This window comes from Nannospalax galili, unplaced genomic scaffold (assembly GCF_000622305.1).
Source record: "Nannospalax galili isolate Female #2095 unplaced genomic scaffold, S.galili_v1.0 scaffold1436, whole genome shotgun sequence".
Taxonomy (NCBI): domain Eukaryota; kingdom Metazoa; phylum Chordata; class Mammalia; order Rodentia; family Spalacidae; genus Nannospalax; species Nannospalax galili.
In genome coordinates, this window is record NW_008338997.1 from 306,955 (window position 1) to 325,772 (window position 18,818).

Below are 18,818 nucleotides of genomic sequence, written 5' to 3' on the forward strand. Positions count from 1 at the left end.
GGGGAGACAGGGCAATCCATGCGAATTTTGGAGGCACCTAAGCCTGGCACACACAACAGACAAGAGATTCTATCTAAAACAGGTAGAAGGTGAGGACTCACACCAGACCTGACCTCCACTGCTGTGCAGAGGCATGCATGCTTAACATAAATAAGCATAAACCTCATACATGTATTATAGTCACATACATGTGTAAACACACAGATTGAAATAAACAACAAAAACCAGGGATGGAGAGATGGATCAGCAGTTAAGAACAATGGCTGCCCTTGCAGAGGACCTGGGTTTGGTTCCCATATTGCGGCTAACAACTGTCTGTAACTATAGTTCCAGGGGATCTGATGCCCTCTGACCTCCTCAGGCATTGCATGACACAGGTGCACTTACATACATGCAGGTAAAACACTCATATGCATAATACTAAAATAATAAAAATAATAATTTTTTTGTCTTTTTGAGATAGGGTCTCCCTGTAGCCCCAGCTGACCTGGTACTCACTATGTAGACCAGGCTGGCCTTGAACTCACAGAGATCTGCCTCCCTCTGCCTCCCGAGTGCTGGGATTAAAGGTGTGCGCCACCACGCCTGGCCAAAAATAATAAAATTTTTTAAAAACACCAGACATTGTGTCCAATACCTATGATCCCAGCACTTGGAAGGAAAAGCCAGGAAGACTGCCACAATTTTGAAACTGGTGTGGGCTACATGGAAGTTCTACGCCTTCCAGGCCTCTTCTGGGTTCTGTGGGCATTGCATGCACAAGTGATCTTACATACACACAGGCAAAACATATACATAGAAAGAAAAAAAATAAAGAAAAAAAAATCTAGGCTAGCTTGGGCTAAATATTGAAATGATGTTACACACAGGGGGAAAAAAAACCAACAAAGTAAAACTATGGGCCACTGAGATGGCTCAATAAAGACACTTGCCATCAAGCCTGAGTTAAATTCCTAGATCCTACATGTGGAAGGAGAGAACCAAATCTAGAGGTCAAGTTGTCCTCTGACCACCAACCTCCATACACATATGCATGCATGCACACACATATACACACAAATAAATGAAAATTTTAAAAGTGGAGGGGGCAGCCAGGCATGGTGGCATACACCTTTAATGCCAGCACAAGGGAGGAAAGGCAGGTGGATCTCTGTGAGATCTAGGCCAGCCTGGTTACATTGTCAGCTGGGGCTACAGAGAGACCCTGTCTCCAAACAAAGAAACAAATCCCACAAAGTATATAAACAGGACTGATCCCTGTCATGAACTCTGGATTGTGGGGGACTGTTGTCTGTGAATGGAGTTTCATCGATTGCAAATAAAATACCACCCAGCTGTGGGATGTTGACAGTGGTGGAGGTTGTGTGTGCTGGGGAAGGAGGGCATGTGTGCAAGCAGGCACACTCCAGCAGTGTGGAGGTGGGGGATCTGGAGTTCAAGGTTATCCTCAGCTATACACAAGAGTTGGAGGGTAGCCTGGGTTATGTAAGCCCATCTCTCAAAACTGAAAAGGGTCTGGAGAGATGGCTCAGTGGTTAAGAGCACTGGCTACTCTTGCAGAAGACTGGGGTTCAGTTCCCAGCACCCACAAAACAGCTAACAACTATATGTAACTCCAATTCCAGGGGATCCGACGCCCTCTTCTGGCTTCCATAAGCACTGCATGCACTTGGTGCACTTACATACATGCAGGCAAAACACTCATATACAAATAAACTTTTTAAAATATTTTATTATTATTTTTTTTATTATTTGTCTTTTTGAGACAGGGTCTTCCTGTAGCCCCAGCTGTCCTGGAACTCACTATGTAGACCAGGCTGGCCTTGAACTCACAGAGATCTGCCTGCCTCTGCCTTCTGAGTGCTGGCACCAGCACGCCCAGCTGTATTTTATTATTTTTATTTTCTGTGCATGAATGTGTTGCCTGCATGTCTGTGAGTGCATCTGTGTTGTACAGTGCCAAGGAGGTCAGAAGAGGGCTTCGGATTCTCCTGAAACTGGAGTTAAGAATGGTTTGTAGCTGCCATGTGGGTGCTGGGCACTGGACCCAGGTCCTCTGCAAGAACAGTCAGTGCTCTTAACCACTAAGTCATCTCTGCAGCCCATAAACAAACTTTTTTAATGAAAAGAAAAAAAGAAAGGGAGGACAGGATATACCCAAAGTACATTAAATTGTTGCATAAAAATGGCTATATGCAGTCCTAAATAATAAAAGAGGGTGCATGGAAAAATCTTTGAACTTTACACTCAAGATGGCTGTGAATACAGAACTGAGCTAAAAAAAAAAAAATAAAGCTTATTATCTGAATATGCTAGCACGTACTGGTAATCCCAGGACTCAGGAGGCAGAGGCAGGAGGATCAGAAATTCAAGGTTAGTGTTGACTTCATGGCAAGTTTGAGAGCAGCCTGGACTATGTGAGATTTTGTCTAAGTAAGTAACTAAAAAGACAAATAAGAAAAAAGAAAAAGCCACATGCTAATTAATCGCAGGCACGGTGGACACTTTATAGATCCTAATTCATAATAAACACCCACAAAATGGATATCATATGTAAGATATTTACAGGGTTGGGGATGTGGGAACTGACTCCTGGAAGTTTACTTCCTGACCTCCAGAAGCTCATCATGGCATTTGTGCACCCCCTCACATAAAAAAATGTACTTTTTTTCTTTTTTTTTGTATTTGAAAGTTTGTTTTTTTGTTTTTTGTTTTTTTTTTGGTCTTTTTGAGACAGCATCTCCCTGTAGCCCCAGCTGTCCTGGAACTCACTATGTAGACCAGGCTGGCCTTGAACTCACAGAGATCCGCCTGCCTCTGCCTCCCAAGTGCTAGGACTACAGGCGTGCGCCACCATGCCCAGCTAAAAAAATATATATATATATATTTTTTGTCTTTTTGAAGCAGGGTCTCCCTGTAGCCCCAGCTGGCCTGCAACTCACTATGTAGATCAGGCTGGCCTTGAACTCACAGAGATCTGCCTGCCTCTGCCTCCCAAGTGCTGTATGTGTATGCGTGTATTGCCTGCATGTAGGTAAGTGCACCCGTGTCATGCAGTGCCCTTGGAGGTCAGAAGAGGCTGTTGGATCCCCTGGGACTGGAGCTACGGACAGTTGTTAGCTGCCATGTGGGTATTGGGATTTTAACCCAGGTCTTCTGCAAGAACAACCAGTGTTCTTAACTACTGAGCCATTTCTCCAGCCCCGAATAAATGCACTTTAAAAAAATTTTTTTTCCTTATAATTTTCAATTTTTTGTGTATGAGTCTATTACCTGCTTATGTGTAAGTGTACCTCTGTTGTACGGTGCATGTGAAGGTCAGAAGAGGGTGTCAGATTCCCAGTTCCATGTGGGTGTTGGAATTCAAACCCAGATCTTCTGCACGAGCAGCCAGTGCTCATAACTACTGAGCCGTCTCTGTGGCCCCACTATTATATTTTTTAAGATTAATTTTTTTATTTTATGTGTCTGCATATATGTAAGTGCACTTGGGTCCTTAGCCAGTGCTCATTTCTCCAGCCCCTCATCAAAAGGTTTTCAGTAAGGGTTACAAGGGGGCGAGTGTGCAGCTCAAGGCCCGAGAGCTGGGATTTGTTTTCAACCAGAGCTTCTTAGATTTCAAAACGTAAGTAGATCTTCCAAATCATTAAGCACAAGGTCTAGTGTGGAGGGTGGGTGAGGCCTGGATATAGATTTTACTTTACACTTATTCATTCATTTATTTCTCAGACAGCGTCTCACTATATATCCCTGGCTGGCCTGGAACTTGCTGTATAAAACAGGCTGGCCTCCATCTCACAAAGATCCACCTGCCTTTGCCTCGGGATTAAAGTCATGGGCTACCACGCCCGGTTCTATTTTGATTTATTTGTCCTCCTGTGGATGAAGGCCAGGGTTTTCTGTATCTAGACCAGCACTCGACAACTGAGATACACTGCAAGACTCTATTTTTTTGTTTGTTTGTTTGAGACAGGGTCTTATGTACCCCTAGGTGGCATGGAATTCCTTATGTACCTGAGGATGCCACTGAACCTGTCTCCACCTTCCTAGTACTGGGATGACAGGCATGTGACACCAAGTATGGTTTAGACAGTGCTGAGGATAGAACCCAGAGCTTCCTGAATGCTAGGCAAGTTTCCTACCAACTGAGTTCCAGCACTCCCAAAATATATTTCTTCTGTGCACACCTTTAATCCCAGCAGAGGCAGGCAGACCTTTGTGAGATCAAGGCCAGCCTGGTCTACATAGTGAGTTCCAGGACAGTTGGGGCTACAGGGAGACCCTGTCTCAAAAAGCTGAACAAACAGCAACAACAAAATCGTCTATAAAATTTCGGAATTGGGCCACACTGCATTCCTGAAAATTGAGTAGGTGTCCACGAAACCCCAGTGAGGAGGCTAGTTTTACAGGCAGAACAAGCCTGGAAAAAGCCAGCAGGAACAACTAAAAACCCCTTTCTTCTTTTAGCCTCTTTCTTCTTTCTGCTTAAAAGTTCTACAGTTTTTTTTTTTTTTTTTCAAGTAAGTTTTATGAGGAAAAAGTCAGGAAGCAGGCTCTGAGGAACCAATTTCCTGTCCCTGCTTTGAAACAGGGTCCCATGCTGAACTTCTGTTGTTGTTGTAGACTAGGCTGGCCTTGATCTCAGAGATCCATGTGCTTCTGCTTCTGGAGTGCTGCGGTTAAAGATGGGGTGTGGTGTGTCACAAATTTCTGAGGCACGGTCTCTAACTGAACCCGGAGCTCACTGTTTCAGGAACACTAGCTTGTTTTCAGGCCTTCAGGATCCTCCCATCCCTGCCTCCCAGTGCTGACTTAAACCGTTGTGCTCTGCTTCACACATGGGTCCTGAGGACCCAAACTCAGGTCCTCATGGTTGAGTGATAAACACCGTGCCAACTGAGTCATCTCCCCAGACTCAACACTGTCAAGGCAACCAAGAGTTAATGGTTTTCTTTCATTCTTCCCCCTCAAAGTATCGGAAGTGAGCTAGGGGAGTATTCTACCACTGCCACAGAGCTACAGCCCCAATCTTTTAATATTTTATTTATTATTTATATATTTTGTGTATGAATGTATTGCCTGCATGCAAGTGCACCTGTGTCGTGCAATGCCTGTAGAGATCAGAAGGCATTGGATCCCCTGGAACTGAAGTTACAGACGGTTGTTAGCCACTATGTGGGTGCTGGGACTTGAAGCTGGGTCCCCGCAAGAGCAGTCAGTGCTATTAAAGACTAAGCCATCTCTTAAGCCCATATAGCCTCAAGTCTTTACAATTTTTTTTTTCAAACAGGGAATTCTCACAGTCCAGGGTGGCCTAGAACTTGCTATGTAGCAGAGGATGACCTTGAAATCCTGATCCTCCTGCCTCTACCGTCAGTTTTTAAAAATTATTATTATTATTATTTTGTCTTTTTGAGACAGGGTCTCCCTGTAGCCCCAGCTGACCTGGAACTCACTATGTAGACCAGGCTGGCTTTGAACTCACAAAGATCCGCCTGCCTCTGTCTCCCAAGTGCTGGGATTAAAGATGTGTGCTACCATGCCTGGCTTAAATTTGTCTTTTTATTTGTTATTTAATTAAATTAATTAATTAATTTTTTTGGTCTTTTTGAGTAAGGGTCTCCCTGTAGCCCCAGCTGGCATGGAACTCACTATGTAGACTAGGCTGCCCTTGATCTCACAGAGATCTGCCTGCCTCTGCTTCCCAAATGCTGGGATTAAAGGCATGTACCACCACACCCAACCATTATTTGTTATTTTACTTTTATGTGTATGAATGGTTTTAAAAAATATTTTATTTATTATTACTATTATTATTTTTTTTGGTCTTTTTGAGACAGGGTCTCCCTGTAGTCCCAGCTGTCCTGGGGCTCACTATGTAGACCAGGCTGGCCTTGAACCCACAGTGATCAGCCTGCCTCTGCCTCCCAAGTGCTGGGATTAAAGGCATGCACCACCATGCCTGGCCCTTTTATTTATTATTTTTATTTTATGTGTATGAGTATATTGCCTACATGTATGTGAGTGCACCCATGTCATACAATGCTACGGAGGTCAGAAGAGGGCTTCAGATACCCCTGGAACTGGAGTTAAGGATGGTTCGTAGCCACCATGTGGGTGCTGGGAATCGAACCCGGATCCTCTGCAAGAGCAGTCAGGGCTCTTAACTGCTGAGCCATCTCTCTAGCCCCCTGAATGTTTTGCCTGCATGTACGTAAGTGTGCCAGGTGCATGCAATGTCTACTGAGGCCAGAAGAGGGTACCAGATTCCCTGGAACTGGAGTTATAGGTGGTTCTTAGCCACCATGTAGATGGGAATTGAACCTGGGTCCTCTGGAAGAACAGCAAGTGTTATTAACCATTAAGTCATCTTTCCAGCCACATTTTTTTGGGTTTTTTTTTTTTTTTTTTGAGACAAGGTGTCTCTGTATCCCCAGCTAGCCGAGAACTTACTACATAGACCACTCTGGCCTCAAAATGACAGAGATTCACCTGCCTGTGCCTCCTGAATGCAGGGACTAAAGGCACACAGCACCACACATGGCTACTTGTATTTTTATGTGTATGGGTATTTTGCCTGTATGGACGTAAGAGCACGGCATGCATGCAATGCCCACAGAGAGTAGGAGAGGGCATCAGATCCCCTGGAACTGGAGTTGCAGATGGCTGTTAGCTACCATGTGGGTGCTGAGAACCTAACCCAGGTCCTCTGAAAGAGCAGCCAGTCCTCTTAACTGCTCCAGCCCCCTAACTCTCCAGTTCTAAACCCCTGGCAAGGAACAGGTTTGGCCAGCAGTCTGACAGCCCTATTGTGTCCCTTCCGTGCCCTGCAGCCCTGGGTCTCACCATGGTGAAGTAGACAGCAGCCTGTTCCAACAGTCCCACCAGCCCCAGCTCTGTGAAGTGCTTCCCAGAGCAGAAACCCTCTTCATCTGGTGACAGGATGTCATCTGAGATGGCAGATTCCTCCAGCACATTGGATGAGATGTTCTGGGGAAAGTAGGAAATGGTGTCAGACCTGGGCGTCCTCTCCAAAGGGGCTGTCCTCGTCCTCTTCCTACCCACCACCCTCTGACCGCTCACCTGGAAGGACACGCAGCCCACAGGCAGATGGCGGCTGTCCTCCAGTAGGGCCAGGTACTCAGCCACCAGGGCAGCTGCATGCACCATGCATTGGGCAGCTTCTGCATGGTTGCCCAACTCTGCGTGTTTGCCAGCCATGTTCTGAAGCCAAGTCAGGCGCAAGTCTGGTGAGCCTTGGTACCCTCGGGCAATTCTGGGGTCCAGGAGAGGGAAGGATGTGAACACCTGTCTCTGCTTGTGTAGACCTCACCTTGTCATGATGGAACAGTCCATGCCCTTACCTGCATCCTCATTGTCTGTGCCTCCCACTCCCTTACTGGCCTCTTCCCCTGCCCATCTCACTAACTCATTCTCGCAGCTGACACCTCACCTGTGCTCTCCCCTGCTGCCTTACTTTTCTACTTTTTGTTTTGTTTAAAATTTTTTCTGGGGCTGGACACATGGCTCAGTGGTTAAGAGCACGGACTGCTCTTGCAGAAGACCCGGGTTTGATTCCCAGCACCCACATGGTGGCTACAAACCGTCCTTAACTCCAGTTCCCCGGGAATCCAAAGCCCTCTTCTGACCTCCACAGCATTGCATGACACAGGTGCATTTACACACATGCAGGCAATACACTCATACACATAAAATAAAGACAATTTTTTTTTCTGATTTATTTTTAATTTATGTGTATGAGTGTTTGGCCTGCATGTATGTGTGTGATACCCATGTAGGCCAGAAGAGGGCGTCAGATCTCCTGGAACTGGAGTTACAGAGAGTTGTTAGCTTCCATGTGGGTGCTGAGAACCAAACCCGGGTCCTCTGCAGGAGCAGTCAGTGCTCTTAACTGCTGAGCCAGCTCTCCATCCCCTTTGTTTTCTTTTTTGAGACAGAGGGTCTCATCGTCCAGACTGGTCTCAAGCTTCTTAGGTAGTGGAGAATGACTTTAAACCTCTCCTCCTCCTTCCAGGGGTGAAGATGACCCAAATGCACTACCATACCCAGTCTATGGGATGCTGCGGATAGAACCCAGGGCCTCATAAGTGCTAGGTGAACACTCAGTAGATGTAGCCAGTAAGCTACAGCCAAGGCCCCTATTTATTTTTTCACTTCTTTTCTTGTGGGACCCTAGTCTCTGCCTCACTCTCTTGTCTGGCTTATTGCCCCTAGGGTGAGGGGTTTCACTCAGCTATAGCCTCCTGCTATAATGTGGAGCCTTGTCACGGGCCCAAAGATTGCTAACTGACTGTGGACTAAAATCTCCCAAACCATGAGCCAAATAAACCTTTTCTCTTTTTTCAAAGATTTTATTTTTATTTTATGTCTATGAGTATTTTGTCTGTATGTATTTAAGTGCACCACATGCTTGCAACACCTACAGAGGCCAGAAGAAGGTGTCAGATCCCTTGGAACTGGAGTTAAACATGGCTGTTAGCCACCATGTGTGTGCTGGGAACTGAACCCAGATCCTCAGCAAGAGCAGCCAGTGCTCTTAACCGCTGAGCCAGCTCTCCAGCCCTCCCCCACCTTTTCTTTTTCTAAGGTGACTATCTCAGGCATTTGCTCTGGTAATAGAGCACGGATGCACAAACGCCCTCACGTGTCTGTTCTCATGACAGCCCTTCACCGGCCCACTGTATCTCGTCTCCCACTCTCACCTGTCCCCTCAGCTGCTTGCTCATCTGGCTGCCTTAATCTGTCTCTATCTGTTCCTCTTTCCCCTGTGCACTCCCTCCTCTGCGCCTCACACCCCTCCTGTCTGTCAGCAACTGGGATTGGCTGGAGTACCCCTCACCTGTACATGAGGTCAATAAGCATTTCAGGGTCTTCCTGGTGCTCCTTCATCTTTACTGTGTCTGTCAGGATCATGTGCAGGTTGAACATGAGGTCCTGAACCTGGAGTCAGTGAGGAAGGCAGGGTTAAGACAGGAAGGTGGGGGCTGGAGAGATGGCTCAACAGTTAAGAGCACTGGCTGCTTTTGTAAAAGACTGAGTTTGGATCCTAGCACCCACATGGTGGCTAACCAACTGTCTATAACTCCAGTTTCAGGGAATTCTGACACCCTCTTCTGACCTCCATGGGCATTGCACAAATGAGTGCAGTTACATACATGCATTAGACTCATACACATAAAATAAAAATTAATAAATAGGGCCGGGCGTGGTGGTGCACGCCTTTAATCCCAGCACTCGGGAGGCAGAGGCAGGTGGATCTCTATGAGTTCAAGGCCAGCCTGGTCTCCATAGTGAGTTCCAGGCCAGCTGGGGCTACAGGGTCTCCCTGTAGCTGCAGCTGGCCTGGATTCTCTATGGAGACCAGACTGGCCTCGAACTCACAGAGATCCACCTGTCTCTGCCTAAATAAAATATTTCTTAAAAAGACAGGAGGAGGGCCAAGCGTGGTGGCGCATGCCTTTAATCTCAGCACTCAGGAGGTAGAGGTGGGCATCTAGATCTCTGTGAGTTTGAAGCTAGCCTGGTCTATATAGTGAGTTCTAGACCAGCTGGGGCTACAGGGAGACCCTGTCTCCAAAAGACCCCCCCCCCAAAAAAAACCAGGAGGGTGGAGCTTGAGAGATGCTCAGGGGGCACTTGAGTTTGATCCCCAGCATCCAGGTGAAAAGCCTGGCATGGTGGTATTTAGCTGCAACCCTAGTGCTGGGGACAGGAAGGGAGGTACAGAGACAGGTATCCCTGGGATTCAATGGCCAGCCATTCAAACTGAACCAGTAAGCTCAAAGGAGCTCGAGAGTTGGCTCAGTGGTTAAGAGCATCGGCTGCTCTTACAGGGGACAGAGGTTCTGTTCCCAACACCCACTTGGTGGTTCACAATCATCAGTGACTTTAGTTCCAGGGAATCTGATGCTCTTTTTTGGCCTCTGTATGCATTGTACACATGTGTAGGTACCGACACACATACACATAACTGAAAATAATAAACAAATCTTATTAAAAATATATGCATTTTTGGAGAACTGGCTCGGCATTTAAGAGCACTGGCAGCTCTTGCAGAGGATCCAGGTTTGGTGCCCAGCATTCACATGGTGGCCAACGACCACCTGTAATTCCAATTCCAGGGGATCCAATGCCCTCTTCTGGCCTCTGTGAGTATTTCACCCATGGGTCTTTGTGAGTTCGAGGCCAGCCTGGTCTACATAGTGAGTTCCAGGACAGCTGGGGCTACAGGGAGACTGTCTCAAAAAGACCGAAAATAAAAAGAGGTTTAGAGATCAGGGGTTCAAATCTCAGTTACATAATGAGTTATATCGAGAGAGAGAGAGAGAGAGAGAGAGAGAGAGAGAGAGAGAGAGAAAGCCAAAATAAAGCTGGTCATGGTGGCTCATGAATATAATCCCAGAATATAGTAGCAAAGATAGGATGACATAGCCAAGTTTCAAGTCAGCTTGGGCTATAGAGTAAGACCCTAGCTCAAACATCAAGAACAGCACAATGAGATAGCCTATGCCTTTAATCCTAGCATTTGGGAGGCAAAGGCAGGTGGATATCTTTGAGTTTGAAGCCAGCCTGATCTACATAGTGAGTTCCAGGCCAGCTGAGGTTCCAGGGAGACCCTGTGTGAAATAAACAAAAAGAAGGGGCTGGAGAGATGGCTCAGTGGTTAAGAGCACTGGCTGCTCTTTCAGAGGCCCTGGGTTTCATTCCCAGCACCCACATAGTAGCTAACAACCATTCATAAGTCCAGTTCCAGGGGATCTGATGCCCTCTTCTGACTTCCACAGGCATGTATAACATGGATGCACTTACATACATGCAGGCAATACACTCATACACATTAAAAAAAAAAAAAAAAGAAACCCACTATGAATAAATAAATAAACCAACAAGACAGGAAGACAAGCCCACAGGTTGCCGCAGGTACAGGGAGGGCCACCACTGGGTCACCTGCTCTGTAAAGGTGCTATCCCGCAGCCCTACGTCCTCCTCTGCGTAGGTCAGGATGGTCTTGAGGGACCGCCTCAGGTGCTCTTCACTGAAGTTCTGTGTTGTTCCCACGAGGGATGAGAGTGACATGGTCACCAGCATCTTCACACGGGCAAAATTCTGATGGTACAGGGGAGACAGGGTCACCCTATGAGCACAAACCCTAGTCCCCCCACAGCAGGGTTTGTTCAACCTGCTGACCTCTGTGCTAATCTGTGCCACCTTTCCACACATCCCACCAGTTCCATCCCTTACTTCCAGCCCTCTGATACTGGACAACACTAATGGATGGCCACTGCCCTTCCTCTGTCCCCTTGCAGCAGTGCCACCCCCAGGCAGGGACCTTGACTGAGTCTTGTGGAGACCACACTCCTGGGGTCACTTCTTCAGTAGAGACCATGCCCAGAGAGACAATGCCCCTTAGGAGACCACACCCACAGAGAGACTACACCCTGCAGAGACCAGGTTTCTTGGGGAAACCACCCCCTCCTCCTGTGACTCCCCCATACATGGCCGATCTCAAAGTTCTGGCGCATGAGCAAGTAGAGGGAGGCGCTGGCTTGTGTGCGGATGGTGCTGATGCGGCTGCCACAGTGTCGCAGAAGCCTCAGGCACAGGTCGGCACACAGCTCCGTGTCCTCTTCAAACAGCAGCTCCGGGAACTGTCCCCAGGACCCCAGAGATATGATCAGCCTCTCCTAGGGAGACCTGGGATCCCCCAGATGGGGACTGGGCAGGGGCAGGGTCTTGTTCTGCATTTTGAAAATTTTTTGTTATATTTTTATGTGTATAAGTGTTTTCCTTGCATGTAAGTGCATGACATGCATGCAATGCCCATGGAGGCCAGAAAGGGATGCCAGATCTCCTAGAACTGGAACTATGGACAGTTAGCCACATGGGTGCTAGAAGAGCAGTCAGTGGTCTTAACCACTGAGCCATCTCTCTAGCCCCCTACCCCCTTTTTTTCTGAGACACAGTATTGGTATGTAACCCAGAATAATCCTCAGTAGTCCTCCTGCGTCTGCCTTCTTCCTGGGTGCCTGGATGACAGGTGTGCCCCACCATGCCCGGCTTTGGTCCTCAGTTCTAACCACAGCTATGGTATTTTTGTGCCATGAAATTGTCCAGTACATATTAGGTGCTGAATAAATGAGTTGCTATTACTATGGTTGTGAACTGTGGTTGCTAAGGATTTCTTACCTTGGATACCAGAGCCCGCTGGGTGGCTAGGCCATGCTGCAGGAAGCTGGCACTCTGGGTGCTCCCCAGACTGTACAGCACAACTTTGAGCACAGCACCCAGGATGCTCTCCCGGGTCTCTGACAGCATCACCGTCTTCAGGGGAGGGTGTCAAAAACCCATGTGTTAGAAACTAGAGTGGGTATGGGGACTGGGAAGCTAAGGGATTGTGGGTTTAGAGATTCCAGGCCACCATGGAGGGGTCAGAGTTCAGAACAGGTGCTGGATCAAGTTGTACCTGCACAATGATCTCCAGGGTGTCCAGAACCACCAAGCTAGCTTCTGTTGCCAGGTTACCATCCACTAGGGCTTCATGTTCCATTTCATTCTTAGTCCTGCAGGGCAGTTGAGATCTTGTGAAGCAATGTGGGGGTGGACTCATAGAACAGCAGAGACCTCTCCACCCCTAGGCTATTCAGGAGGGAGGCAGTGTGTTACAAATCAGTTTGAACGATGGAAATTCCTTTCCCACACATCGCGATTTGAGTGGATCCCCACTGGTTTGGTCCTTAGTATGAAGAAGTTAAGAGACAGAGACTAGCTGGGCGTGGTGGCGCACACCTTTAGTCCCAGTACTCAGGAGGCAGAGGTAGGTGAATCAAGGCCAGCCTGGTCTACACAGTGAGTTCCAGGCCAGCTGGGGATACAGGAAGACCCTATCTCAAAAAGACCAAAAAAAAAAAAAAAAAGGAGATGGAGAAGGGAGTAGCTCAGAAGTAGAGCCCCTGCCTAGAATCCCCCAGTGAGAAGCTGGGGCATGGTTCAGTGGCAGAGCCCTGGTGTGCAGCATTGGTGAGGTCTAGGCTTTGATCCCTAACCTCATTAAAATAGAAAAGAGGAGACTAGTTGGACATTCTGTTGTGACTGAAAACGTGCCCAAGGAATAAACTGTGGTAGTTCTTATGGGACAGCTTACATTTTTTTTTTTTTTTGAGACAATCTTATATAGCCCATGCTGATCTTGAACTTGAACTTGGAATATAGCCAAGGACATACATGAGCTCCTCCTCCTGCCTCTACTTTGCAGGTACTAAGATTCCAGATCACTACAACTGTCCTTTCTTGTTTGAGGTTGCCCAGGCTGGGCTTACCCTCACCCTTCTCCTGCTTCAGCCCTCCAAGTGCTGGGATTACATGCCTTCAACACTCAACCCTGTGAGAATCCTTTTCTTTTATAAACTGGCCTGCCTCAGGTAGCTCATTATATTAAAGAAACACAGACTTATTCACCACACAACCTACTTGTCCACACGGTCTGAGGTCTGTCTCCAGTGTGTGACACTCTTACGCCAGCGAACGTTGTCTTGGTTTCCAAATGGACTCCTCTCTGTCATGCACAAAGTGTATGTTTATAGACGTGTCAGAACAGAAAGGCAGATGTAAACATGAGGAAAAGCATACAAGCACCCTGTAGGGTGACAAAAGTAGAGATGAGACTTGCGCGGTAGCCAAACACTGCTGGACACAAATGGCCTGTGGGGTGTTTTGTTTTTGTTTTTTCAAAGACAGGGTCTCCCTGTAGTCCCAGCTGGCCTAGAACACACTATGTAGAACAGACTGGACTCAATCGCATAGAGATCCAAATGTGTCTGCCTCCACAGTGTTCACATTCAAGTCGTGTGTCACCATGCCCAACTTATGGACTTTTATTTTTTTCTGAGACAAAGTCTCATGTAGCCCAGGCTGGCCTCAAACTAAGTATGTAGGTGAGGCTGGCCTTGGACTCCTGATCTTCCCATTTCCACCTCCAAAATGCTGGATGACAGGTGTGTGTCACCACACCAGCTCTATGCTGCCTTCTCACCCCGACTCCGCCGCACCATCTCCTGCCGTGCCCCAATGGTGCCCAAGATGGCCTCCTCTAGCCGGGCTTTCATGTCTAATGACTTCTTGAATGTGAGGCTGTTAATTCGCTCAAAGGCCTTTTTCCCCTAAGAGAGAAGAAAAATGGGGTTCAAGGTAGAGTGTGTTCTTTCTGGTTAAGAACTGAGCTAATGGGGCTGGAGAGCTGGCTCAGAGGTTAAGAGCACTGGCTGCCTGCTCTTGCAGAGGACCTGGGTTCAGTTCCTAACACCCACATGGCAGCTAACAACCATCTGTAACTCCAGGTGCACTTACATATATATAGGCTAAACCCTCATACATATTAAAAAAAAAAAGACATGAGCTAGCCCAGTTCCTCTGCTCAGGGCCCTGTGCTAGAAGACATAGCTCAGCCCTCTCTTCCAAAGTCTTACTATCTCCAGATTTCCTTCCTCCCTCCCTCTGTCCCTTTTTATCTCCCTTCCTTCTCGAACCTGCAAATCAAGAACTACGCTACCAGACTCCCTTGCAGCTGCACTGTTTTGCTTCGTTCCCTTCCTTACCTCCCTCCCACCTTTTTAAAATTTTTGAGACAGGGTCCACTTGCCTCTGCCTCTGCCTCCCAAGTGCTAGGATTAGAATGCACTACCACGCCTGGCCCTCTCTTCTTTTTTGGTATTTTGAGGCAGGGTTTCCCTGTAGCCCCAGTTGCCCTAGAACTCATATATAGACCAGGCTGACCTCAGTCTCATAGAGATCCATCTGCCTCTGCCTCCCAAGTCCTGGGATTAAAGTTGTTTAACACTATTCCTGTCTCACTTTTTTTTTTTTAGACAAGGTCCCATGTAGCCCAGGCTGTCCTTGAGCTAGAAGCTAATGGCAATCCTCTTGCTTCAGCCTACCAAGTGCTGGATTAATAGGTTTATGTGACCATGCTTGGCTTTCTTCCCTCTACTACCCCCTCATCCTTTTCATCCTGGGGATGAAACCCAAGGCCTTGCATATGGTATGCAAGTGTTCTACTACTAAGCCATATCCCCAGCCCACTATTCTATTCATGAAGATATATGTCATCTTATTCCAAACCTGAGATCTGACACAGTTCACCCTTTATCCTCAGCTGCCCAGAAGCCTGCATACAGACAGCCCACCCTTCCTGCTCAGCTTGTGATGTCACAGGGGTGTGAATATACACTAAGCCCTTCTCACCTTCCACTGTAGCCTCAGCCCACCCCTAGTACCTTATACTCAAAGGCAGCCAGACAGAGGTTGAGCAACTCCAGGAGGCGTCCCAGCTGTGACAGGGCCAGGTCAGCAGCCCAGCGCTGCAGGAGGGTTGGCTCTGCATTTTTCAAGACCCACAGTACACATATCATCAAGGTCCGGCTGGACTCAGCAGAGAGGGGATACCCCGAGCGGGACACCTGGGCAGAGAAGGGATAGGCTCAATTTTCTTTTCTTTTTGTTTTTGTCTTTTCTGAGACAGGGTCTCCCTGTAGCCCCAGCTGTCCTGGAACTCACTCTCACTATGTAGACCAGGCTGGCCTTGAATTCACAGAGATCTGCCTGCCTCTGCCTCCCAAGTGCTGGGTCTACAGGCGTGCACCACCACGCCCAGCAGGATCAATTTTCATTTTCCTTACACAAGGCTAATGATGGCCAATATGTATCTCACAACATGACTTCTTTGCTGTTTTGTTTTGTTTGTGACAAAGTCTCATGTAGGCCATGCTGGCCTGGAACTCAATATGTAGCCTGAAGATGACTTTGAACCTCTGACCCTTCTTTGTGCCTGATTTATAGGTGTGTACTACTACTATGCCCGTTCATGTAGTACTGGGATGGAATCCAGGGCTTCATGCATGAAGACACGAACACTCTGCCAACTGAGCTATAGGTACTCCACCATTATCAATACATGACATGACATTTTACTCAGCTGGGAGGTGTCTGTGGGTAATGAGTCTCACACTTACGGTTGAAGGTCCCTGGGAGATGCTGGAGCGAGAGCTAGGAGCAAGGGGCCCCCCAGCAATGGCAATGGCCACAGACGGGCTGATGGTGCCTCCAATGTCCCCTTCACCTTCTGTGTCCGAGTCCAGCATGGACACAAGTCTTGACCGCTGACCTGAGCCCTCTGACAGTGGGCAGAGGAAGAGAAGAACAAGGCTGTGTTAAGTGCTGGCCTCTCTGTCCCAAATTTCTAACATCTTCTCTAACATCACCCGCCCCAACCCCAGAAGAGGTTGGGGCCTCTGGTTGCCTATTACTCAAACTCAACCTTTAAAAAAATTTTTTTATTACATTTATTTATTGGTGTGTGTGTGTGTTGTGTGTGTGTGTGTGTGTGTGTGTGTGTGTGTGTGTGTGTGTGTATGCCTGTATGCTATGGCACACATGTGGAGGTCAGAGGATAACTTGTAGAGTTGGTTTTCTTTACCATGTGGATCCTGGGTTTTGAACTCAGGTCTTTAGATGTAGTGACAAGCACTTTTACCCAATGAGCAATCTCACTGGCCTAATTTTTCTATTTTTTAATTAGGTGTATTAAAAATGCAACTATAAGCTTCACAAGGGCCAAGACTATAGCTACTCTAGCCACAGTTATGGATATAACAATTAGAACATGACTTGAGGATTGGGGTGCAGTAGTAGAGCCCCTTCCTAGACTCTTCCAGTGAGAAGCTAAGTGATGTGGTTCAGAGGTAGAGCTCCTGCCTAGACTGAATGCTGGAATTACAGGTGTGTTGCCACCATATGGGGTGCCCTTTGAAACAAAAGTAGATGGCTCTAAGTAAAATTCTAGCCCAGTCCAATTTAGTGCAGCTTCAAGTTCGATTAAGGTCATCAGTACATCTGCCTTAGCACTGACGGAGCACTCTCACTGGGGAGGACACTGCTGCAGTTCGTGGATTTTTCATATGCAATGTCCAAAGAACAAAAGTTTAAGATGTGTGACAAGACAGAAAAAGCAGGGGCATGTGACAGACAAAGACAGCAGAAGCAGACGCACAAGTGACCAAATGTCAAAGTTAGCAGTTAGCAAACTGGCTCAGCAGTTAAGAGCACTGGCTGCTCTTGCAGAGGACCCGGTTTGATTTCCAGCACCCACATGGCAGCGAACACCAGTCCCTAACTCCAGTTTCAGGAGATCCGACGCCCTCTTCTGACCTCCTCGGGCATTGCATGACACAGGTACACCTACCTACATGCAAGCAATATACTCATACACATAAAATAAAAATAAATAAAAATTTTTTAAAAAAACCAACAACAGAGGAGGTCTGGAGAACTGGCTCAACAGTTAAAGCACTTACTGCTCTTGCAGAGGACCCAGGTTCAGTTCTCAGCACCCATATGGGTGGCTAACAACCATCTGTAACTCTAGTTCCAGGAGATCCTACTCCCTCTTCTGGCCTCTGTAGGCATTGCAAGCACATGGTACACTTAAATACATGCAGGCAAAACACAAACAAAAAATGAAAATAAACAGTAAAAAATAAGGGTTGGGCATGGTGTTGCACTCCTTTAATCTCAGCACGGGAGGCAGAGTCAGGTAGATTTCTGTGAGTTCAAGGCCAGCCTGGGCTAAATAGAGAGACGTGATGTCTCAATCCACCTCCCCAAATCAATAATAGCAACAAAAGCAAAAAACACACTACCCAAAACAATCTAGTTTCCCTAAAAACAAGATAATAACAAAAAAGCTCAAAAATGAAAAAAAGATGGAGAATTTCAAGGTAAAACTGGTTAGATGGCTCAGTGGATAAAGGAGCCTAACACCAAGCTTAAGAACCTCAGTTTGATTCTTGGGCCCCCACATGGTGAAAGGAGAGAACTGAATTTTTTTTTTTTTTTTGGTCTTTTTGAAGCAGGGTCTCCCTGTACCCCCAGCTGTCCTGGAACTTGCTATGTAGACCAGGTTGGCCTTGAACTCACAGAGATCTGTTGGCCTTTGCCTCCTGAGTGCTGGGATTAAAGGCCTGGGCCACCATGCCAGGCTCACACACATATGAAAAAAATTAAATAAGTGTAATTTATTTAAAATTAAAAATAAAACTGGAATATATGAAAAATTCGAACTGAACATTTTACAGCTGAAAATATAGTATCTGAAATTAAGAACTTGGGCTGGAGCCAGGTGTAGTGGCACACACCTTTAATCCCAGCCTTTGAGAGGCAGAGGCTAGTGGTCGATTGAGATTGAGGTCCGTCTGTAGCAAGTTCCAGGCACAGCTAGGGCTTCAGAGAGACCCTGTCTCAAAGAAAAAAAAAAGTGGGTTGAGGACCAGAGTCAGGCCCCCAGAACTCATGGAAATGGTGGGTGGGCATGGAGACCAGCCTGTAAATCCAGCTCCAGAAGGCAGAGATCCCCAAAGCAAGCTCTGCATTTGATTGAGATACCCTACCTGTTGAATAAAGTGTAAGGGAGATAGAGGATGACTGCCAACATCAACCTCAGGCCTGCACTGTGCATAAGGTACGCCTGCACATGCACAAAGAAAATATGCCTACACACATGCATACCACACACGTGAAAATGGGAAATAGAAAACAAAGAACTCAACAGATAGGGTTAAGACCTAACACTGATGTCAAAGACAGGTAAACAGAATAGTCCCAACAGAAGCATGGAAATCAAAAAGTAGGGGAAAACTGAACAGATACATCACACAATGGGAAGGTCTAACAAATGTGTCATTGGCATCCCAGGGGAGAAGGCAGAGGGAGAGGGGGAGGGGAGACAAGAAGGAAGGGAGGGGGAGGGG

At 47.1% G+C, this 18,818-nt stretch overlaps 2 protein-coding genes across 12 annotated transcripts in view; both read right to left on the bottom strand.

Annotated features, from left to right (window-relative positions):
* Kank2 (KN motif and ankyrin repeat domains 2) overlaps positions 1-2,845 on the bottom strand; it is a 42,774-nt gene extending 39,929 nt beyond the window's left edge. The window contains exon 1 of the mRNA XM_017798300.2: positions 2,802-2,845. The gene's annotated coding sequence lies outside the window, so the exon portion shown is untranslated. The remainder of the gene's footprint in view (positions 1-2,801) is intronic.
* Positions 1-18,818, bottom strand: part of Dock6 (dedicator of cytokinesis 6) — a 69,574-nt gene that overhangs the window by 8,305 nt on the left and 42,451 nt on the right. For all 11 annotated transcript variants that reach the window (XM_029563767.1, XM_029563765.1, XM_008833564.3 and 8 more), the window contains 11 exons: positions 16,026-16,186; positions 15,291-15,473; positions 14,051-14,177; positions 13,489-13,573; positions 12,485-12,581; positions 12,208-12,342; positions 11,517-11,669; positions 10,969-11,127; positions 8,861-8,961; positions 7,084-7,276; positions 6,847-6,990 (listed from right to left, as the gene is read on the bottom strand). In XM_029563767.1, coding sequence (XP_029419627.1) covers positions 6,847-6,990; positions 7,084-7,276; positions 8,861-8,961; positions 10,969-11,127; positions 11,517-11,669; positions 12,208-12,342; positions 12,485-12,581; positions 13,489-13,573; positions 14,051-14,177; positions 15,291-15,473; positions 16,026-16,186 — 1,538 coding nt within the window. The remainder of the gene's footprint in view (positions 1-6,846; positions 6,991-7,083; positions 7,277-8,860; positions 8,962-10,968; positions 11,128-11,516; positions 11,670-12,207; positions 12,343-12,484; positions 12,582-13,488; positions 13,574-14,050; positions 14,178-15,290; positions 15,474-16,025; positions 16,187-18,818) is intronic.